The sequence below is a fragment of the Octopus bimaculoides genome, chromosome 6 (genome assembly GCF_046866305.1).
Source record: "Octopus bimaculoides isolate indiv1 chromosome 6, ASM4686630v1, whole genome shotgun sequence".
In the NCBI taxonomy this organism is placed as follows: domain Eukaryota; kingdom Metazoa; phylum Mollusca; class Cephalopoda; order Octopoda; family Octopodidae; genus Octopus; species Octopus bimaculoides.
Genome location: NC_142933.1, coordinates 99,630,301 through 99,655,924, shown reverse-complemented (window position 1 = coordinate 99,655,924; position 25,624 = coordinate 99,630,301). Strand labels below are relative to the sequence as shown.

At 37.4% G+C, this 25,624-nt stretch overlaps 1 protein-coding gene across 3 annotated transcripts in view; it reads right to left on the bottom strand.

Moving 5' to 3' along the window:
• Positions 1 to 2,167: 2,167 nt before the first annotated feature.
• The window catches only part of LOC106875709 (uncharacterized), a 46,517-nt gene continuing 23,060 nt past the window's right edge, over positions 2,168 to 25,624 (bottom strand). For 2 of the 3 annotated variants that reach the window (XM_014923957.3, XM_014923956.3), the window contains exons 2-5: positions 12,046 to 12,381; positions 10,298 to 10,322; positions 9,969 to 10,067; positions 2,168 to 8,106 (exon numbers count right to left, since the gene is read on the bottom strand). In XM_014923957.3, the coding sequence (XP_014779443.1) occupies positions 7,919 to 8,106; positions 9,969 to 10,067; positions 10,298 to 10,322; positions 12,046 to 12,366 (633 nt within the window). In that variant the 5' untranslated portion in view covers positions 12,367 to 12,381 and the 3' untranslated portion in view covers positions 2,168 to 7,918. Of the gene's footprint in view, positions 8,107 to 9,968; positions 10,068 to 10,297; positions 10,323 to 12,045; positions 12,382 to 23,317; positions 23,427 to 25,624 lie in introns of all 3 variants that reach the window. The other variant, XM_052968626.2, reaches the window with a different exon arrangement.

Here is a 25,624-nt window from a genome sequence, read left to right as displayed (position 1 = left end):
TGTATCTTGCGTTGGACATATGGTATTATTCCTGTGATTTTCCACCCTTATGTATCCATTTTTACTATAAGATGAATTCTAGCTCATGCTGAGCACTTCAACTCTAGCCCGTCTTTATGTATTGTTATATTAACAATACATAATTATACAAAAATTACAGTTTATATATACATACATACACACACACAAATGTCTATATACACATATGTAATAAATTTAACTCTTTCAAAATTTGGAGCTGCTTGCAACACCTAAACTGTGCTCAACACCAACGTTTAAAAAGACATGTTTTTTATAAACACATATTATTCTTTCACTCGTTTCGGTCATTTGGCTGCGGCCATGCTGGAGCACCACCCTTTTAGTCGAACAAATTGACCCCAGAACTTATTCCATCGGTCTCTTTTGCTGAACGGTTAAGTTACGGGCGACGTAACCACACTAGCATCGGTTGTCAAGTGATGGTGAGGAGACAAACACATACACACACACTCACAAACACACATATACATACATACATATATATATATATATATATATATATATATATATACATATATAGATATATATATATATATATGTGTATGCGACTGAAACAGGAAAAAGATAAGCGATGTGCATTTATATATATATATATATATATATATATATATATATATATATTTATGTATGTATATATATATATATGATGGGCTTCTTTCAGTTCTCATCTACCAAATCCACTCACAATGCTTTGGTGGCCTGAGGCTATAGTAGAAGACACTTGCCCAAGGTGCCACGCAGTGGGACTAAACCCAGAACCATGTGGTTGGGAAGCAAGCTACTGACCACACAGCCACTCCTACATATTTATACACACATATATATTTACATACAAACACATACATAAATACATATTCACACACACATGTACATCCTCTATGGCACCTACAATAATCTACAGACAATCAAAAGTGTGTTTCTGCAGATTCTAATTTTTTTTTTTTTGTTTAGTTTTCTAAATTTTCCAGACTATTCCATTATAAGGCAATGGTGAATTGGCAAGAATCATTACAGCATCAGATAAAATACTTTGCAGTATTTTAGCTTTTTTGACTCTAGGGAATATGAGATCAAGTTCTGTCAAGCTCAACTTTGGCCTTTCGCTCTTCCAAGGTCAACAAATAAAGCACAAATCTAGGGTAGTGATTGGCAGAATAGTAAGAATAGTGGATTGCATGTTTAATGTTATTTGTTCTGGTTCTTTACATTCTGAGCCAAATTCCTTCCCAGCGCTTAAAACGCAATCCACAGTGAGGAAGGAAAACCCTTAAAACAAAGACCAACACTAAAGTAAATGGTACTAGCTGGAATTAGCAACACAAACCCTGGAGAATGAAGGAATTTTATAAACACATTCTCATTATATACAGGCAGGATTGTTAATGCATCAGACAAAATTCTTACCAATATTTCTGGCAGCTTTTTATGTTCTGAGTTCAAATTCTACCAAGGTTGATTTTGTGTTTCATCTTTTCAGAGTTGATAAAACAAATACTAATTGAGCACTTGGGGCGGGTGGTGGTGGTGGTGGATGTAAACCCCCTCCCTCTAAAATTGCTGGCCTTGTACCGAAGTTTGAAACCATTTATACATATCACATTTACTATTAGTAAACAATAACAACAGTTTTCTTACTGAGTCCACCTTGTTCACCCAGTGGTGGTCACTACAAGAATGTACAAATAAACATAAATAAACTGGAGGAGAGAATATGTCTGGACAGTCACACTGCACCCTCAATGCAAAAGAGACTGATAGAATAAGTACTAGGCTTCCAAAGAATAAGTCCTGGGGTCGATTTGCTCGACTAAAGGCAGTGCTCCAGCATGGCTGCAGTCAAATGACTGAAACAAGTTAAAGAGAAAGAGAAATATGGATGGTAAATCAAATTAATACACTTGACAATGTTATCTAGTGGTTGTCTATTGAGATGTATCATCGATCATTGTTTGTTACTGAAAGAACACATACAAACATTCGCATACTTCCCTTGTACACATACACACATATACTCACACAGAGTCCTCACACACTTTCTCACATAAAGCCACACACTTTCTCATTCACATGTTGCGATGGAGAAAAACACAAGAGTATTATTATAGTAGAAGATTCAACACACATACACACTTGATAGCAACTCTTTTATTATACAAATACAGACAACATAGTTTATAGTCATATATCAGACATGAAGTAAAGAAGGCCATTCTACAGGGTGTCCACAAAGTCCGGGTACATGGAGTAAATAAAATCATAACACAAACAATTAAATATAAGAAATAATAATTTCTTAAAGTATGTGTTAATCCCCATGTGGGTACATGGAGTAAATAAAATCATAACATAAACAATTAAATATAAGAAATAATAATTTCTTAAACTTTGAACATTGGGCATCACCGAGGCGATGACTTCTGACCGAGACCTTTGAAAATATGCTGTGCGTGAGAAGACCCGGCAAGCTAAGTGAGACCTAAATCCAAGGCCTCTGCCAGGGGTGTAGCCAGCCCACTTATGCATACCTTTCCTTCCTTGGACACTAAACTCCGCTTGCGAAGACCTGTTGAGGCAAGTGAAATCGAAACCGAACTAAATTCAATGACTGGCACCCATGCCAACGTTGTCTCCTTCATTGGACACGAAACTCAGCTTGCGAAGACTTATTGGGGCAAGCGAAAGCGAAATCAGGATGGCACCTGTGCCCAGCATCGCCTTTCTGGCACTTGTGCCTGTGGCATGTGTAATGGACTTTCGAGTGAGATCGTTGCCAGTGCCCCTGGACTGGCTCTTGTGCGGGTGGCACATAAAATACACCATTTGAGTGTGGCCATTGCCAGTACTGCCTGACTGGCCTTCGTGCGGGTGGCACGTAAAGGCACCCACTACACTCTCAGAGTGGTTGGCGTTAGGAAGGGCATCCAGCTGTAGAAACTTTGCCAAATCAGATTGGAGCCTGGTGTAGCCATCCGGTTTCACCAGTCCTCAGTCAAATCGTCCAACCCATGCTAGCATGGAAAGCAGACGTTAAACAATGATGATGATGATAATGATGATGATGTATTAATCCCCATGTACCCAGACTTTGTGGACACCCTGTAGGTGTTGCCAGCAGCTGAGAAGTTGGAAGAGATTAAAACAACATGAAATCAAATGTATTAGCTTTCGCAGAGTTTTTTTTGCTTTTTGTATATCTCTGAAAATTGTAAATACAAAAATACATAATCTATTGTAATAAGGATTTCTTCTATATAAACTATAGTAATAATGGAAAAAAAAAAATAGTAACAATGTTGCCTTTTAGTAATATTTTAGTAATGTTAGTTAAACACAGGTTAGTGAAATCAATATTAAAAAAATAACTGTCACACAATGTTTACTAGGGTGATATCATTATTATGCAATATTGTAATTTAATGTTAGTAACCAAGAGGTTGGATACAAGCATGTGACTGGCTGTGAGTACATGTCATTGAAAAGGCCCAAAATGGCTAAAACGCATCTGGCGTTCTCACTGGCCATTGCTGGAGTAATCTTTTTTGTCTCCTGATATTTGTTGTATTTTTAACATAGAACATCCATAAGGTGTTATCTCAGGAAAAACGTCACACTAACTGGCCTATTGACTGTATACATTAACTATGTATACATTGATAGTTATTTTAATTTAATACTCACTCAATAGCATATATTGGATTTTTATTTAGAGAGACACCTATTCCCCACAACAGTGGATGTTCACTTTTTCTCATATCAGAGGCAACAAATTCTCACCTGAGCAAATGGCTGGCTACGAGTATGTGCCAGTGAAAAGCTTCAAAAGGCTGAAATAATTCTGGCACTCTTGTTGGTTACTGCTGGGGCAATTTCTTCCTCTCTCTCTCTCTCTGACATTTATTGTGTTTTTAACACAGCATGTCCATAAGAGATGTTATCTCAGGACAAATACTGCAGTAACTGTCCTATCGATAGTATACACACATTAAGTATGATACATAGATGGCTGCTTTAATTTAATACAGCCTCAACTGCATATACTAGATATGTGTGTGTGTGTGTGTGTAGGTGTGTGTGTAATTGCCTTTAAAAAATTCCACAGAGCAATTCTATGGTTAGAACAGTAAAAAAAAAAACATATTCTAAGTTAGTGAGAGAAAGGTAAATAGTGTCATGGATTATGTTTCCTGAGATGTATTACAGGGTTATATTCCTTATGTTCGTATTTTTCAAGTAAGGTGTCAGAAATACTGAAGATGAAACACTAAGTATTTATAACAGGTCTTTAGGGATGCTACAAGATCGTCAAACTTATTCTACAAGTTTATCCTTTATAAAAGAGCCACAAGCAATTTTGTTTTGTTTCATTTTTGAAAAACAACACTTGAAAAAGAAAGCAATTTAAAATGTAAGTATTTATATATGAAAATATATGTTTGTTATAAGGGAGACATTTAAATTTCCATAGCATTAACCCTTTATATATAAACCCACCGGAGACCATCACTCATTCTATGATACAAACTTCTTGTTTAAGGTGATCTAAATTTAAACTTTACATTGAAATTTCACATTAATTTATGTTTCAAATACCATCTTAATAATGGCAAAGTTATTTAATTACAATTTTCATTATTTGCAGAATTAAATGAAACAAAGACTTTATACTTCATAAAAATTTTATGTTAATTTATGTTTTAAACACTGTCTTAATGATGGCAAAGTTAATTTATTATATTCTCCATTATTTTCAAAATTAATTGAAACAAAGCAGATTATTTCAACAGAAATGTGGTAAGGAAAAGAAAGAGGGTTAAAATTTACTTAGCTGTAGAAAATAATTAACTGATCTTTTGGGGAAATATTATCTGAGATAGATTTGTATCCTACTCAAAAAGAGATTCATTAATCCTCCTCTTAACACAGGAGAGTTCAGAGATAAACACCAGTGGTTTTATAGACTTTTATTACTTATTTATAACTAGATGGACTGAAGAATCAGAGATAAATATGAAGGCCCATGAACACAAAGCAGTACTGTTGACATGATATTGACTGTCAACACCTTCAGATGGTTTGACCCTTTTGATGCTAATCTGTCTGAGATAGATTCTATGATAGAAACTTAATTACTATTTTTTAAATCTCACAACGTGAGATATTCACCAACAATACTTTGTAGTAAAGATTGTTTGCCAACATAACATAGCAGTCCTGGTTTAAGACTAACGTTTCTGTAATTTAGCCCCAGGGGGACATCGTCTCCAGCTGGCTATACGACATGAACTGTGTTCTTATACTTTCAAGTGGAGATGCTGGATTCCTTTGTTCGAAAATATAAGGACACAGATTGTGTCGTATAACCAGCTGGAGACGATGTCTCCTAGGGCTAAATTACAGCAACATTAGTCCTAAACCAACGACTGCCATGTTATGTTGGCAAACAATCTTTACTACAGAAACTTAATTGTTTAGTAGTGATGACAGAAACTGAAAATTTCCTCAAAAATTTCTTGATAATTTCTGTTTCAAACACTGGTTTATCAATAACAAAGTTATATTAATAAATTCTTTGCAATTTTTAAACCTTATTCAAATAAAGGAACAGATATTTCAGCAGAAATATGGTAAAGAATAAATTTGGTTAAGAGAATAAATTACTCAGAGACACCATTCATTTGAAAAACAAAAGTTAAGTCAGTAATAATATATTTAACGAATTGAGCATTAGAAACAATAATTAGAAATAAGTGTTTCTAATTTGTTTTTGTAACGGGAAGAATAAACTAAATATTAGTCAAAGAGAAGGAGTAGGCATGGCTGTGTGGTTAAGAAGTTTGTTTCCCAGTTACATGATACTGGGTTCAGTCTCACTACGTGGCATTTTGGGCAAGTGTCATTCATTATGACTGTAGGCAAACCAAAGTATTGTGAGTGGTAGAGACAGAAACTGAAAGAAACCTGTCATATGGGTGTATGTGTGTGTCTCTTTGTCATGACATTATGCCATAGTTGTCATACAAGCAATGTCCTTCATTTCCAATATTGTGCCAAGAACATGTCCAGCCAGTGGGGGTGAAATATTACCTTGCTTGGAAATGGGTGAGAGTCAGTGACAGGAAAGGCATCCAACCATAGAAAATCTGCATAAATGAATTCCATGCAAGCATAGAAAATTGGATATTAAAATGATGATGATGATGATGCTGATCATTAATATGTTAATTATTCTGGAAACTATGGGAGACAACTCTCATACACGTTTTGGTCTTATTGACATAGATCTACCATACTTGCAGAAGTAGCGATGACAGAATCACTAAGTATTTGTACAAAAATGTAGATGAGTTGGCATTAAAAAGTAGCGTATTTTTGAGAATAATTGGTCAAAGATGCTATTTACATAAATAACAACTGGTCCCCATATTTGACTCTGCCATCCCTGGGTAACTGCAATGATTTACTGTCAGTCTTTCTCAATGCTTTATGCTTATGTCATAAATCAATGTATCACCAGACCACACACACACAAAGCTCTTATAATGAATCAAAACACAGCATAAACGGAGTGAGGTAATGCCATATATGTATTGAGGAAAACTACCATATCTTTTATCTTTTACTTGTTCCAATCATTAGACTGCTTTCAACTTGTTCATGAAATGTATTGACCCTTTAGCATTCAGATTTCTCTGTCAAATGTAATGATTATTTATTTACATCATTTTCAGTTAATCATGCAGTCTTTCATAGCTTTGAGATTTCAATAATGTGATTGTTTATTTTTAGAATTGTGTAGGGTGAGGTGCGAGGGACTAGATCTGGCCAGTCTGAACATAAAGCAGGTAGAATATTTGGGCCAGATATGGTCAGTTTAAATGCTAAAGGGTTAATTTCTAAACTATTGTACAACAAAGAGGGCTGATTATCTCTGAAATAACACAGGTGAAGAAGATCAATATAATCACTATTTATCCTGATGATTACAAGCTTTTATCAATGATCAAAAGAAGGATTTTTAGCATTTTAACACTTTGTGCCATATTAAGAATAAAGCAGGTGGAATCACTGGTGACGCCTATGGTAAGCAAAGTGTTAGTTCACTTTTCTATTGGCTTTGTTTATCTATATTATACTCTCTCTCTCTCTCTCTTTACTCTTTGACTTGTTTCAGTCATTTGACTGCAGCCATGCTGGAGCACCGCCTTGAGTCGAGAAAATCGACCTCGGGACCTATTCTTTGTAAGCCTAGTACTTATTCTATCGGTCTCTTTTTGCCGAACCGCTAAGTTACGGGGACGTAAACACACCAGCATCAGTTGTCAGGTGATGTTGGGGGACAAACACAGACACACACACACATATACAGACATATATATATATATATATATATATATATATATATATATATATATATATAGATATATATACGATGGGCTACTCTCAATTTCCTTCTACCAAATCCACTCACAAGGCTTTGGTCGGCCCGAGGCTATACTAGAAGACATTTGCCCAAGGTGCCATGCAGTGGGACTGAACCCGGAACCATGTGGTTGGTAAGCAAGCTACTTACCACACAGCCACTCCTGCGCCTATCTTAATATTTATATTTAAAATGCCGCTGTGGCTGACTTTGTTTTCATCCTTTTGGGGTCGATAAAATAAGTACCAGCTGAGTATTGGGGGTTGATGTAATCAACTAGAATCCTCTCCCAAAAATTCAGGCCCTTGTGCTTATAGTAGAAAGGACTGTTATTATCATGATGTTTATTATTATTATTATTATTAGTAGTGGTTGTTGTTGTTGTTAATAGTAGTTAAATGAGTATTAATTTTGATAATATAATCAGTTAAAATGGAATGCCATCAAATAGGCCTATTAATTAGTGATGTAACCCTTGAATGTAAGAAATGCAAAAAACCACAGAATAACATGTATTACGGATAACAATATAGAACAATAGACTCCCGTCTGTGACAGACCAATCTGTGGATGTAATTTCCAGACATTAAATATGAAGATGGCACAACCAATTGTTAAATTTGCTCCAGCAATAGAAAACAGAACTGAAAAAAAAAAAGGAAAAAAAGAAAGGAAATAAAAATTAATTACTTAACTGATAAAAAAATACAAAAAGAAGACAGTTGAAATTTTAATATTTTATAATTTAAACCCTTTTGTTACCATATTTCTGAAGAATTATGCTGCTTTTGTTTCAATTAAATTTTAAAATAATGAATTTAGTAAAATAATTTTGCCATTATTAAGCTGGTGTTTGGAACAAATTAATTTGGAATTTTGATGAAAGGTTTAATTTAGATTACTTAAACCTCTTTGATACTAGCTTGCCTGAGACTATGTATGGTTCTATCACACAAACTTGTTATTTCAACCCTTCTGTTACCATATTTCTGACTAAATACACAGCCTTGATTTCAATTAATTTTGAAAGTAACAATTAATAAAACAACTTTGTCATTATTAATCTTGTATTTAGAACAAAGATTAATTTGAAATTTTGATGGAAGGTTTTAATTTAGGTTATTTTAAAACAGGAAGAACTTTGTCTCATAGAACCAGGAGGGGGTGGTCTCAGGTGAGTTGGTATCAAAAGAGTCAAAGTATGAGGTGTGACAAGTATAGGAACATCATGTTCTTTCATGATATTTCAACAGGAGACACAGTCAATTGTAGTAGTTCCAACCAATACATCACACTCTGTGTGCTGTATTTTCTCGTGAGGAATCTATGGTACTGATGGTATTTCATTGTTGCAGATGTGCATAATGGATCAGCAACTGCTGCAATGAAAGGTATAAAGATCTGCCGTTTGTCTGTGATTCCAAGAAGCTCACAACAGCTGGGTCCAAAGTAGAAGTAGTAGTAGTAGTAGTAGTGGTAGTAGAAATAGCAGTATGGGGGCATGCGCTGTAACAGAGCATCCACTGTTTGTTTGGTGATTCCCTACTCACGGCACATGACCCCTTTGTACCATTCAGGTGACAACCCTCCAACCCATGGGTCTGTTTTGTGGGGTTGTTGTTGCTAGTGAGGGTTTTACAAGGTTGGAGTGCAAATCCTAGCTCAACCTCTTTTAGTTGCCCTTTATGACATGCAGAGGAAACGTTGGGTTTATTGTTTGACACACCGGTCCCCACACAGCACTAGAGCAACAGGAAATGAAATGTTTTGCTCAAGAACACAACACACCGCTTGGTCTAGGAATCGAACCTATGATCTTGTGATTGTGGGTGCATTTCCCTAACCACTGAGCCAAACACCTCCACATGATTGCATGTAATTTAGTTTTAAGTAAAAATTTAGAAAAAAATAAAATAAATGCGCCCTTTTAAAGCCTAGCCAGGCTCATGGGCCCGGTTTCCCGGTTTCAATGGCGTATGTGTTCCCCAGCTGGATGGGACGCCAGTCCATCACAGCGTTACTCATTTTTGTTAGCTGAGTGAACTGGAGCAATGTGAAATCAAATGTTTTGCTCAAGAACACAACGCATAGCCCGGTCCAGGAATTGAAACCACAATCTTACGATCATGATGCTGACACCCTAACCACTAAGCTACGCGCCTCCATAAGAATTTAGATAGTATTACCTAAACTGCCTTGTTCGAAAACATCAGGCTCCAGCAATAAGACAAACCATTGTTTTATGACCAAATTCATTTAACCCTTTTTGTTACTGTATTTATTTTGAGAAGCTCTGTGTTTCTTTGAATTATTTTAAATATAACAAAGAATTTAGTAAAATAACTTGGTTATCATTCAGCTAGGGTTAGGAACATAAATTGTGACTAATGTTTGGTGGAAGATTTTAATTCAAAACTTATGAAAATGAGACATTTGTAATCAGAACCAGAGTTGGTTTCCGCTGGGTTGGTAACGAAAGGGTTAAACAAAATAGTGAAAAACTCACCTTCAGAAGCCACTCCACTTAGCGGCATTTTCGCCTCGGCTTGCATTGCTACACCTACTGCAGTTGCTAAGTAACCATTACGGTTCCAAGAGAGATACCCTGTAATAGAAAGGTTTTCCTTTATGGTCCTTCCACTTGCATTATTTAAACAAGAACTTAAATATGGAAAAAATGTGCAAATAAATTTGTTGGAACTGCAAAAGTAGATGGTTTTCTTTCTTGTGTGTTAGTTGTTAGGAAACAAAAAACAAGACAGAAACCATTCTAAGTGGTGTTGAGTAAAAGAAATGTTAGAAATAAGGAAATGATTTAGAATTTTTCTGTCTTACCGTTTTCATTGGCCAATCTGACAGCCTGTAATAAATAAACAACATATTTTAATGGAACTGAACTAAAAGGAATTTTATTGTTTCTAAATGTTGGAGGGAAATCTTTGAAAGATTATTTTCTGATGCGGTTCAGAAAACTTCAGATTCATAAGAGAGAGAGAGAGTAAGAGAGAAAGAGAGACATAGAAAGAAAGAGAGTGAGTGAGTGTGTGTAAGAGGAAGAGAGAAAGGGGGAGAGAGTGAGCGCGTGCAATAGAGAGAGAGAGTGCAACAGAGAGTACATGACAAGTACTTTATTTTACTGACCCCTAAAAAGGACGAAGGGTAAAAGTTGACCTTGGTGGGATTTTAGCTCAAACGTAAAAAGTTGGAAGAAATGCTGTTCACCATTTTGTCTACTCACTCAACACCTTAATGATAAGGGTTTCAAATTTCAGCACAGTTTCAGCCATCAATTTCAGGGGAGTGTGTACGTCAGTCATATTGATTCAGTGTATAACTGGTACTTATTTTATTGATCCCAAAAAGATGAAAGACAAAGTGGACCTTAATGGAATTTGTAAAGGCAGACGAAATGCCGCTAAGCATTTTGCCTGGCAAGCTTACAATTCTGCCAGCTTGACATGTTTATAATAATAATAATAATAATAATAATAATAATAATAATAATAAGAAGAAGAAGAAGAAGAAGAAAATAATAAAAATAAAAACAAGCACACGTTGAATAGTGTTATTTATCTTACACAAGATGTGGCCAGGAGGTTAAGAAGTTTGCTCTTTAACAATGTTAGTTTTGGGTTCAGACCCACACCATGACACCATGGAACCTGGGTCAAGTGTCTTCTACTATAGTCCTGGGCCAATCAAAGCCTTTTCAGTGGCTTTGGTACATGGAAACTGAAAGAAACCCATTGTATGTATGTATGTATGTATGTGTGTGTGTGTGTGTGTGTGTGTGTGTGTGTGTGTGTGTGTACATATATATATATATATATATATTATAAAATAAACAAATGCACCCTTTTAAAGCCTAGTCAGGCTCATGGGCCCGCTTTCCCAGTTTCAATAGCGTATGTGTTCCCCGCCTGGACGGGACGCCAGTCCATCGCAGCGTTACTCATTTTTGCCAGCTGAGTGGACTGGAGCAATGTGAAATGAAGTGTTTTGGTCAAGAACACAACACGTCGCCCAGTCCAGGAATCAAAACCACAATCTTATAATCATGGTGCTGACACTCTAACCACTAAGCCACACGCCTCCACATATATGTATATATATGTATATATATATATATATATATATATATATATATATATATATATATATATGTATGTATGTATGTATGTATATATGTATATGTATGTATCTATGTGTATGTGTCTCTGTGTGTTTGTGCTGTGTTTGCCCCTTCTGCCACTCAACAACTGGTGTTGGTTTGTTTACATCCCCATGGCTTAGCATAGCAGTTTGGCAAAAGAGGCCACTAAAATAAGTACTGGCCCTTAAAAAAAATAAGCTCTAGGGTTCATTTGTTCAACTAAAGCCTTTCAAGGCAGGGCCCCAGTATGGTTGCAATCCAATGACTTAAACAAGTAGAAGATAAAAAATAGGGATATATCTGAAGACAAGACAGGGTGGTCATATCTGGAATAGCTTTGATGATATGCTTTCTGGATTAGAGCTGAGTTAAACAATATGTAAAACAAGTAAAAATTACAAATTTTAAAAAATCCAAAAATTCAACTCACCACTTCTTCCAGGGATAAATTACCATTTTGTTTCTGTGACGATTCTTTTGAATTATGGTGACATTTCAAGGATGGAGTTTGGAAAATACTTTGGGATCCTAAGATGGACCAGACAGAGATTTGATGGGCATTTGGAGAATATGGTTTCCGATTTGCTTGATTTAGCATTGAAGATAAACCACGTGTTGCTAAGCAGTTGGTCAGCCCTTGTGTTGGTGAAGATCCCAGAGGAATTTGACATCGTGATGAAGAATATTGCTGTAAAAGCTTTTGATAGGACCGTGGACAACGGAATTGCATAAGTTGTCTTGTAAGCTTCATAATTGTATCACAACCCTGCAGATATATATTATATGTGTGTATGTGAATTGCAAATATTTTATATATGCATTAAAAATATGCTATGTCCATACAAAATATTGTGTACACATTTATAAAAATATCAAATATGCATTATATATAAATATCATCATCATCATCATCATCGTTTAACGTCCGCTTTCCATGCTAGCATGGGTTGGACGATTTGACTGAGGACTGGTGAAACCGGATGGCAACACCAGGCTCCAGTCTGATTTGGCAGAGTTTCTACAGCTGGATGCCCTTCCTAACGCCAACCACTCAGAGAGTGTAGTGGGTGCTTTTACGTGTCACCCGCACGAAAACGGCCACGCTCGAAATGGTGTCTTTTATGTGCCACCCGCACAAGCCAGTCCAGGGGCACTGGCAACGATCTCGCTCGAAAATCCTACAGGAGCCAGTCAGGCGGTACTGGCAACGGCCACGCTCAAAATGGTGCATCTCATGTGCCACCCGCACAAGAACCAGTCCAGGGGCACTGGCAACGATCTTACTTGGCTTGCCGGGTCTTCTCACGCACAGCACATTTCCAAAGGTCTCGGTCAGTAGTCATCGCCTCGGTGAGGCCCAATGTACGAAGGTCTTGCCTCACCACCTCAGCCCAGGTCTTCCTGGGCCTACCTCTTCCACGGGTTCCCTCAACTGTTAGGGTGTGGCACTTTTTCACGCAGCTATCCTCACCCATTCTCACCACATGTCCATACCAGCGTAATCGTCTCTCTTGCACGCCACAACTGATGCTTCTAATGTTCAGCTTTTCTCTCAAGATACTTACACTCTGCCGGGTATTCACATTGACATTACACATCCAACGGAGCATACTGGCTTCATTCCTTGCGAGCTTACGTATGTCCTCAGCAGTTCGTACGCATGCGTCATACAGTCTGCCTTTTACTCTGAGTGAGAGTCCCTTTGTCGCCAGCAGGGGTAAGAGCTCTCTAAACTTTGCCCAGGCTATTCTTATTCTAGCAGCTACACTTTCAGCGCACCCACCCCCACTACTAACTTGGTCGCCCAGATAGCGGAAGCTATCGACTACCTCTAGTTTTTCACCCTGGAATGAGATAGAAGTTGTTTCCTGTTTGTTTACAGTCTTTATTGCACCTGAACATCTGCCACAAACAAAAACTAACTTGCTAGTTAACCTGCCTTTGATGTTGCTGCACCTCTTATGTGTCCATAGCTTGCACCGGGTACATCTTATAGAGTTACTACCTACTCCTTTTCTACATACTGAGCAGGGCCATCTACCTGAAGGGGTTTGTGTTTTATCTACCTTCCTACTTATTAGGATTTTGGTTTTAGCTAGGTTGACTCTAAGGCCCTTCAATTCTAGACCTTGCTTCCACACCTGAAACTTCTCCTCTAGTTCTGATAGTGACTCCGCAATTAGGGCAAGGTCATCAGCATAGAGGAGCTCCCAGGGGCAACCTGTCTTGAACTCCTCTGTGATTGCCTGGAGGACTATGATAAATAAGAGGGGGCTGAGGACGGAACCTTGGTGGACCCCTACCTCTACCCGGAATTCATTGCTGTACTCATTTCCAACCCTCACCTTACTGGCAGCATCTCTGTACATGGCTCGCACAGCTCTCACTAACCATTCTTCTATCCCAAGTTTCCTCATTGACCACCAGATAAGGGATCGGGGGACCCTGTCAAAGGCTTTCTCCATGTCAACGAAAGCCAGGTACAGAGGTTTATCCTTAGCTAGGTATTTCTCCTGCAACTGTCTCACTAGAAATAAGGCATCAGTAGTGCTTTTACCTGGCACGAACCCAAACTGCATCTCATCTAAATTGATTCGCTCCCTAATTAGTTGGGCTATGACCCTCTCTGTAACTTTCATAACCTGATTTAACAGCTTGATGCCTCTGTAATTATTTGTATCTAAAGCGTCACCTTTACCTTTGTAGCAGTTGACTATGATGCTGCTACACCAGTCATTGGGTGTGACTCCTTCGTGTATCACCTGGTTCGTAATACGGGTGACTAGGCTGTAGCCAACACTGCCAGATATTTTGAGCATCTCTGCAGTGATTCCTGATGGGCCGGGGGCTTTCCCGGTCTTCATACTCTTAATTGCTTTATCTACCCTGGTACTATCAACTCGGATAGCTGGTCCCTCTATTGGGTCGACATACGGCAGGCTCTCTTTCTCCCATTCATTCTCTTTATTAAGCAATCTATCGTAGTGGCATCTCCAGACCTCTTTCTTTGCATCCTCATTTAATGCAAGCGTACCATCATCCATGCGAACACATTTCTCTCCTACAACATCACTATTCTCTCTCCTACACTGTCTTGCAACACGAAATACCTCGAGTCTTTGGTCCTCACGGCGCAGAACATTGGCAAATCTTTCCTTATCTGCTTCCCCTCTGGCTAAATAAACCTGTCGCCTAGCCTCCCTTCTGGCACATTGGTACAATTCCCTGCTACCACCGTTCTTCCAGTCCTTCCAAGCCTGTTTCTTTTGTCTAATAGCCCTGTCTACCTCCTTGTTCCACCACCACGTTACTCTGGGTCGGGAGGGGACCTTACACCACCCACAAATCTGGTCGGTGGCTTTCAACAGGTTGTCCCGCAGAAATCTCCAATTGTCTTCCACGTTGTATGATGCTATATCCCCTTCTATTTCGTTAAATGCTTCATGTAACTTGTCTCTAAGTCTCTGTCCGTTTGCAGGGTCTTTAAGCTTCCACACCCTTCTCCTCCAAGCCTGTCTAATTCTGGGCACCCATTTTGCCTTGATCCCAAAGTCGCTAACTACTAATCTATGTTGTGGGGTACATTCTTCGCCAGGGTAGGTTTTGGCATTTATAAGCCGCCCTCTTTCCCTATTTCTGGCGAGGATGTAGTCGATTTGGCTAGAGTGTCTGCCGGAGCGGTAGGTGACTAGGTGACTGGCAGGTTTCCTGAAGTTGGTATTGCAGACCATAAGATCGGTTGCATCACAGAACTCCAGCAGTCTGGTTCCCTCCTCGTTGCGGGAACCGAAGCCATAGCCTCCATGTATGCCATGGAAGCCTCCAGCACGACGTCCGACATGACCGTTGAAGTCTCCAGCCACAAAGAGAAGGTCCCTGTCACTCGTCGACGAGGTAGTTTGCAAGAGGGTGTCATAGAATTGGTCTTTCAGACTATCTGGTAGCCCCGGTTGAGGTGCATAGGCTGAGATGACAGTCGCTAATCTATGATGAAGCACTAGTCTGATCTTAAGTACTCTGTCACTTACTCTAACGACCTCGATTACCTTATCCACCCATTTCTCCGCTAGAAGTATTCCTACGCCCCTGACCCCGTCAGTGTTCCCTGCCCAGAAAATCTTGTACCTGTGTTCTTTGCCTGTGAGGAACCTCGCAGAACCTCCTCTCCATCTTACTTCCTGGATGCAGCACATATCTACGCGTCTCCGTTCAAGCATCTCAACAATTTCACCAGATCTACCTTTCAGCGTGCCGACGTTGAGAGTGCCAATCCTAACAGTATGGGTGTTGGGGGTGTGGGCTTGTAGCCTGGGAAGGGGAAAAGCAGTGTCGTGTACCTGAAAAGAAAACTTGCAATTGGAAGAATTCATAAGCAAAACAGTACCTACAACCTGCAAACATTTCTCAAACTTAATGCGCTACCCAAAGGTAGGGGAGAGGATGGCCAGGCCATATAAAGAATAAAAAGTTTTTAATGGTACAACAATGCACTATAATACAAAAAATGGACTATATATATATATATATATATCAAATTCGATGACAGCACTACATGACTGGCATCTGTGCTAGTGGAGCGCTAAGAGCACCATCTGAGTATGATCGTTGCCAGGGCCACTGACTGGCCCCCATGCCTGTGGCACGTAAAAAAGCACCATTCGAGCGTGATCGTTACCAGCGTCGCCTTACTGGCACTTGTACTGGTGGTATGTGAAAAACAACATTCAAGCAAGGGCATTGCCAGTGCTGATGGACTGGCTCCTATGCAGGTGACACGTAAAAACACCATTTGAGTATGGCTGTTGTCAGTACCACCGACTGGCCCTCATGCTGGTGACACGTAAAAGCACCCACTACACTCTCAGAGTGGTTGGCATTAGGAAGGGCATCCAGCTGTAGAAACTATGCCAGATCAGATTGGAGCCTGGTGCAGCCATCTGGCTCACCAGTCCCCAGTCGAACCGTCCAACCCATGTCAGCATGGAAAGCAGATGTTAAACAATGATGATGATGATGATGATGATGATGATGATGATGATGATGATATATAAGAGGTGGTATCAAAAAGTTTTTGAACTAGTTCTGTAGCATGCCAACAGATGGCAGCACACAGTTGCATGTGCAGTGAGTGCTAGCAGTGACTTTTATGAGACAGTGTGCTGAGTGACATTGCTGTGTTTACTTCACAGGTTGTGAAATTGATGATTTTGTGATCAGATGTATGTTGTAGCCTGTGATTCTTGTCATGGACAGGAAGTTGGAACAAAGAGGCAACGTGAAATTTTGCGATAAACTTGGAAAGCCTACTACAGAGACATTAAGTATGCTTCGGCAAGCTTACGGTGACATGGCAATGGATCGTATGCAATGTTTCAGGTGGCACAGGAGCTTCAAAAGAGAAAGAATGTCTCTGGAAGACGCTGAGTGATCTGGGACATCTGCCATGAGTGCCATCCCTGGAAATGGAACGAAAATTCATCAGCTTGTGCATGAGGATCATAAAGGGACAATCAATGACATTGCTGATGTTTTTGGTCTGTCGTATGGGTCAGTGCAAGCAATCTTAATGTCTGAGTTGAACATGTGGCACGTCTCTGCCAAGTTTGTCCCCCATCTGCTGACCACTGAGCAGCAAGAACATTGTATTGAAGTCTGTCAAGATCTCTGTCGGGCAGCACTGGCATTGACCCACGCTTGAATGGTGCTTTTTACATGCCACCAGCACAGGTGCCAGTCAGGTGGCACTGGTGTCAGCCACAACTAAAGTCATCTACTTTATGTTGCACCAGCACTAGTGCTTTTAATGTGGCACCAGCATGAATGTTTTTCATGTAGAACCAACACCAGTATCAATTTTGCTGTGGCAGACAGGTTTTCTTGAGTACAGCAAGGTACCAGATATCTCGATACATACATATATATGTACACACACACACACACACACATGTATAAGCTTTCCTGCACATATTACACCTGGCATAGTTTCACCTGATGACAAAAGCAACATCAATATTTCAATAACTGATACTAGGAAATTATGTAAATAAAATGCTAACGAGACGAGAGCTTAGAAGTTGATGAATAACATTGACTAAGCTATTACTCATATACAAGTAAAGCCATTATGTTATGTACAATGCCATAAAGCTATTAATTATCTCATTTCTAAATTACTTAATTAGAATGATACAGAGTCTCTAATGTAAAAACATCGGCTGGTTAACTAGTAGTGACATACTTACGTTCCAGAAAATAGAAATATTCTTTACTACTCAAGGCATAAAGCCCCAAATTTTTGGGGAGTGGGGTCAGTCGATTAGACTGACCCCAGGATGCAACTGGTACTTAATTTATCGACCCTGAGAGAATGAAAGGCAAAGTCGACCTCGGCAGAATTTGAACTCTGAATGTAAAAAAAAAGAATATACTTTTCTACTCTAGGCACAAGGTCTGAAATTTTGGGGGAGGGGACCAGTTGATTAGATAGACCTCAGTACACAACTGGTACTTAATTTATCAACCTCGAAAGGATGAAATGTAAAGTTGACTTCAGCGGAATTGGAACTGGGAACGTAAAAAAAAATATTCTTTTCTACTTTAGGTACAAGGACCAAAATTTTAAGGGAGAGGACCAGTTGATTAGATCGACCCCAGTATGCAACTGATACTTAATTTATCAACTCTGAAAGGATGAAAGGCAAAGTTGACCTCGGCGTAATTTGAACTCAGAACATAGTGGCAGACGAAATACCGCTAAGTATTTCGCCTGGCATGCTAACGTTTCTGCCAGCTCACCGCCTTAAACAAAGAAAATATTAGAAAGATTGATCTGTAGGTCAGTCGACTACATGGTTGTCATAGGACAGCTTGACCAGAGCTGACCTGGGCCTTCTACCATTTCTGCCATCCTTTATACCTTGATAATATATAACTGATAATAACACTGATAATAGTACATTATTTTTATGTCCTTTCAGACAAGACAGGGAGTGGGGGTAGGGGACAGACAAAGCAAAACAAATAAATAAATAAATTTAAAAAAAAAAGAGAACACGATCTCATCGTGTTTTTTTTAGGTGTTTATTTGTGCTCACATCTTTTGTAAAAGTTGGCCTAAATTTTGAACATTATTCATATACCAAGGACATTTGTTTACATGATGCCTGATGGAAGTGAATAAAGGGTAAATTACTGGCAAATCTTTTCATTCATCACTCAATTTTAGCCTTTAACCTTTACTGTGATCATAGGTTGAGGTTGGCAGGATTAATGAGGGGATAATTCAGAAACAGACAATTAACCATCCATTTTTCTATCCAACCAACCAACCAACCAGCCAACCAGCCAGCCAGCCATAACTTGATGATCCTGTGTTGTGTTTCAAGGCCAAGATAAATTAGCTCTTATCAGTAATAATGATACAACCAACCCCAAAATTGTCAGTGAGGGTGACATAATTTGCTGTTGTAAGCAGCAACAACATTTTAGAATTGATGATTGATAGTGATTTCATAAACTGATTGTTTCTGAGCTCAATTCTTATTCACACACGAAACTGCTATTTTTTCATTACTTTTTAAAGTTAACAAGAAGCCCACGCTTTGACCATTGTATCTGTGGGAAATAGTAACCGAATAACTCTCAAATTACATCATACTATCTTAAATAAGGAAGAGCACATTAGATAATACAGGCTTATGTCTGTCATGTGTCCTATGACTCAAATGGCTGGAGCTTAACCCATTTCCCAAGGTGTATAAAGGACTGAGATAATAAAACTACCGCTCCTTGAATGGAATATTTGTCTGTTCCAAGGATAACTGCCCACGTATTGCTGGAAATTATTTACAGCTGAATTCTTTTCCGCTCTAGACAAAGGCTCGAAATTTTGGGGGAAAGGGCCAGTCAATTAGATCAACCCCAGTACTTGATTTATTGACCTCGAAAGGATGAAAGGCAAAGTCGACCTCAGCGGAATTTGAACTCAGAACGTAAAGGCATACAAAATACCGTTAAGCATTTCACCCGGCATGCTAACGTTTCTTATTTCTTTATTGACCACAAGGGGCTAAACATAAAGGGGACAAACAAGGACAGACAAAGGGATTAAGTCAATTAGATTGACCCCAGTGCGTAACTGGTACTTAATTTATTGACCCCAAAAATGAAAGGCAAAGTCGACCTCGGCGGAATTTGAACTCAGAAAGTAAAGACAAACGAAATACCACTAAGCATTTCACCCGGCATGCTAACGTTTCTGCCGCCTTTAATTTACAGCTGAATTCACTAGAGCAGGATAAGGATAAAGATTGTTTCCTGAGTTATATAGGCTCATAGGGCCGGCCAGTTTCCCAGATTCTGCAGTGGTTATATTTCTCCCCTGGATGGGATAACAGTCCGTTGCCGGCTTACTCATTATTACCAGCTGAGTGGACTGGAGCAACATGAAATGAAGTGATTTGCTCAAGAACACAGTGCACTGCCTGGTCCAGGAATTGAAACATCAATCTTATGATCATGTGTCCAACAGCCTAACCACTGAGCTATGTGCCTCTGCAGTAGACTGGAGTGATGAGAAATGAAGTGTTTTCTTCAAGAACACAATACTCCAGCCAATTCAGAAATTGAAACCACAATCCTCTGGTTATGAGTGCAATATTCTAACCACTAGGCCATACACCTTCACAAGGGATAATCCTTTTTACTAAAGGCTCGAGGCCTGAAACTTGTGGGGAGGGGACTAGTTGATGACATTGACCCCAGTATTTCACTGGTACTTAATATATCGATCCCGAAAGGATGAAAGGCAAAATTGACCTTGGCAGAATTTGAACTCAGAACGTAGCGGCAGACGAAATACCGCTAAGCATTTCGCCGGGTGTGCTAACGTTTCTGCCAGCTCGCCACCTTACATTCTCAACCGATAATGTAGACCTAGATATATTCTGTCTGCAAAAGAAGAAGAAGAAGAACAACAACACCAAAGTAAAATATAAAAAAATAAAAATAACGACAGGATGATCCTGACTACACATTCAAAGTTGATCTGGTGCAAAACAATAACTGTTACACAACAACATAAAGCTGGTGTGGGAAACCTCTACATAATCAATCCACCTTTTGTATTTGATCGAGACAAGGTTACTATTTCTAGCAGACTGAGTGACTGCATAGAGACTTCCTTTCACCCTTGTTATGAAATGACAAACAATTCTTTGAATGATTTTTATGTTGATACCATAACATACCTTCCTAAAGCAAAGTTAACCCTTTAGCATTTAAACTGGCCATATCCAGCCAAAATATTCTACGTTTTATGCTGCAACTGGCCAGATCTAACCTCTTACATCCACCTTACAATATCAAATAAAAATAAACAATCATATTGAAATCTTGTGGCCATGAGATAATGCATGGTTAATTCAAAACAAGGTGAATATATAAGCATTGCATTTGATGGAGTAATCTGAACACTAGAGGGTTAAAATGATATCACCCATAAAAACTTTTTCCAAGTCTGTTTACCACACAGAGTAATTTAAAATTCCAGCTATGTACCCCCCAACTGTTGACTTGTGTACAGTTTGATTGATTATTGCTCTCTCAGTTCAGGTTGACATCCACAAAATCTTTAGGTGTGGCAACCATTTATTAGATTTCTGGTTTGACTTCATTTGTACAGTTTTTTTCTGTTTTTCGTTTTTGTTTTTCTATTGTTGAAATGAACTGAAGTGTGTTATGAATAAAGAGTTAACATGAATAAACAGTTAAGAATGAGTATATGTGTGTATCAATATATATATATACACACACACATGCACATATATACACATAAGTTATATATATATATATATATATATATATATATATATGTATGTATGTATTATATATATATGTATAAATTATATATATATATATATATACACACACACATGAGAGAGTGAGAGAGAAACAGACACACAGATATATACTGTTGACAATAGATATTTATATCTATTCATGTTCTCTCAATAGCTTATAAGTTCTCATGGCGTCAAAAACATACAAACTACATTGGTAAGAATAAGGTTTCTCAAATGGAGAGAAAAATTCAAAGGACTGCTTTAGAGCAGTGGTAGAATACCTGTCATGTCTACTGGAGATGTGAATTTCATCTCCAGTAGATCCCCTAAAAGGGGATTGTCACTCCATTATTCACATGCTGTTATTTATTTCTTTATGTGATGTGCCTCAAGAGACAATACTCCATATATATATATATATATATATATATATATATATATATAGTACACAAAGGGAGAAATTTCGATTATCCCCATGTGGTGAGTTGTAATGCAAAAAATATATACATAATATAGAAGAAGGAAAATGTACACACTTTACATAGTTTTAAGATATTTTTTGATATATTTTATATTGTGTTTGTCAACTGATTAGCGAAAGGGAAACCGGTCGACAAACACAATATAAAATATATCAAAACTATGTAAAGTGTGTATATTTTCCTTCTTTTATTTTATATATATATATACATACATATATATATATATATATATATATATATATATATATATATATATATATATATATATATATTTATTATATATATATATATATATATATATATATATATTTATTATATATATATATATATATATATATATATATATATATATATATATATATATATTCTTGTTTGAGTTATTAGACAGCAATCATGCTGGAGTACCACCTTGAAAAATTTTTAGTTGAATTAATGAATGAATCCCATGACTTATTTTCTTTTTATAAGCCTGGGACTTATTCTAATGATATCTTTTTGCTGAACTGCTAAGTTACAGGAGACAAACAAAAAGACACACAGACACACACATATAATTAAAAACATACTTCCTTGAAGCAGTAATATCACTGTTTCATTTTACTTAGAGAAATCTTTAGTTCTAAAAACTTTATCCCTAATCAGACTAACTTCGGAAAGAGAGTGTCCTTTGATAAGGACCAGAATAATTTTCTTCCGGAACACACACATGCACGCATGATAGTCTCCTTTCAATTTCTGTCAACCATACCAACTCACAAAGCTTTTGTCGGCCTGCTGGGGCTATAGTAAAAGAGACTTGGCCAAGGTTACCAGTGGGACTGAATCTGAAGCCATTTGGTTAGAAAAGAAATTCTTAACCACACATAGCCATGTCTGATCCCATCCATATAGCTATATACTAAAAAAAAACAAAAAGTCATTAGAAAAGAGGCAGGATGATTAAATCTCCTCGTTATATTTTATGTTAAAGCATAGAAAAAAATATAAAAGAGCTTAAAAAAAAACAAAACTACAAGTCACATAAGTGTTCTACTTAAAAAAAGTGATAGTCGTCATACTCCTTCACGGTCAAAGCATATTTATGTTATCTTTTGTACTAATACACATTTAGGTATGCACTGAAGTGAATTCCATGACCACTCCCCTTATGTATTATGTTTCATTGAATGAAATCTATATTATTTCTATTGAAAATACCCACTGAAATGGGTGTAATAAATATCCTTGCTTGGAAATATCTTTATCACTTGCATTTTGGACACAGCTTTATTTTTATAAAAATTGTATGTGTAACTCTTTAATGTGTTGTGAAACATTATAAGTATAAAACAATGGTTTTTGATAAATTGTTGTGTGTAATACACAAAGATAAGCTTACCAACCACATCGTTCCAGTTTCAGTCTTACTGCATGGCACCTTGAGAAATTCTCTTCTACTATCGCCTTGGGTTGACCAAAGCTTTTTGAGTTAATTTCGTAGACAGAAACTGAAAGAAGCCAGTCATGTGTATATATACATACTCAAGCAAATATACATACATATATACAAACAAACACATACTCACACACACACATATATATATTGTAAAGTAGGAGGTTGAATTAATCCCTTATTTAAAAACAATTGCTGAATATACTCAATATTAAATTATTCAGTATTAACTTTAAGTTTTCTGATTACAACATAGACCTTACACATAGTCAGTTCCTGTAATCATTAATACTAAAATGAATAAATCAGTATCTTTATTGACATCATAAGAATTTGAAATAATTCTTATTTAGAATATTTCAAAAGTACACACATAAAGCTATAAATAATGCGTTAAAAAACCATTTTTTATTAAAAAAGTTGAAGACTCCCTATGGGACTTGAACCCACATCTCCCATAGACATGACTGTCTACCATTGGATAAAAGCAATCCTTTGAATTTCTCTATTCATTTTAGAAACTTTATCTTTAGAATGTTAACAACATACAATATTTGCTGGTTAGAATAAAGTTAGAAAAATGGTTAGAAGAATTTATAGGATTGCTTTAGTCCAGTGGTAGAATGTCTGTCATGACCACAGGAGGTGTGGTTTCAGTCCCAAGTACAACCTCTAGGTTTTTTTTTTTTTTATATATCTTCTATTCAAACCAGTTTTTTTTAGCCCAATATTTATTTATAGCTTAGATGTGTGGTTTGAGATATTCCAAAAAAGAATTTTTTTTTCCCAGAAAATCAACCAGGTGTTCAACATCATAGAATTTCAAAAAACAGATATATTACCCAGCCTCCAATTTTCTGTGTGCGTGTGAGTGCACGCACGTTTGTGTGCACGTGTGTGTGTATGCATGTGTGTCTGTATGTGCATATATATATATATATATATATATGCAAATATGTATATATATATATATATATATGCAAATATGTATGTGTATACACTTCCATATATATGGACATGCATACAAACACATATTTACACATCCCACTCTCTCTCTCCCTGTATATATATATATAAAAACATAATTAAGGGATCAGCAACAGTTGCTTCACCACATACCGAAGTTCAGAAATAGCAGCTAAAGTGCTAAAACTCCAACAGATATATATATATATATATATATATATATATATATACACACACACACACATATATATATATACAAACATCAGAAGCGGTCAGTATCAACCAGCCCAATTAGGCCAAAAGTTAAGGTGGCTAAGTTTAGCAGAATAGTTCAATTGGGAAAAGAAACTTCATTGCAATGCATCACTTCAGATGTCAACTCTCAGTCGCTGTTTACCCTTGGATCAGCCTTGATTCAGCAGATCTAGATCAAAGACGTTCTAGCCATGACCATCTCATCATATTTTCAAACATTGTATCTTAGACTACATTATCCAGAGAGTTCTTTTTTGAGACGATAAGGTGATGGTATGGAGATTTGGCTGCTGTTTCTAGCAAGTCAAACGACCACATACAGACTGCCCCTATACAGTAGAGGTAGATACTTTACACATACATATACATTAATTTGATATAAGAACATATTTGAAGTCTTACTTCAAAACAGTCGTTCTCAACCAGGGCTCATATGACCTTTGGGGGTCCATACAAAATTTTTATGTTAAAAGATTATGAGCAATAAATTAATTGCACCTCTACAACACAAAATATTTTAACAATTTTTTCGTATAATTCCTAATATTTGACTATAAAAATAGGAATCAATGGAGTCCACAAGTAGAAAATGGTTGAGAACCACGGCTCTAAATAAACGTTGTGATTATAATAGATAAGAAATGAAAATCTGTCAACTGAAGGGTCACAATATTGACAAGACTGGATTTATTGAGTTGCAGTTCTGTCAAAGCTACACATTTAACACATAAAGCATGACAGGCCACGTTCATGGCCGTCAGGCACAGGTCAACAGGCCATGATCGTGGCCCAGATAGATGCATTTAACTTACGGGCGTTTGTTGGGGTCTAATGTCACTCAAACGCTCCAAAACCCCACAGAATGCAAGAGGACTAATAGTTCCACTAATGACTTTTCAGATGATGTAAAACTTACCACCATTATATACTAAGAAGATATTTAGGATCTTTTTTAAAACGGGGGCCACATTTTTCATTAACGAAACACTTTGAAACTTGGAACACTGGTAGAATGTGTCATATAAAACATCT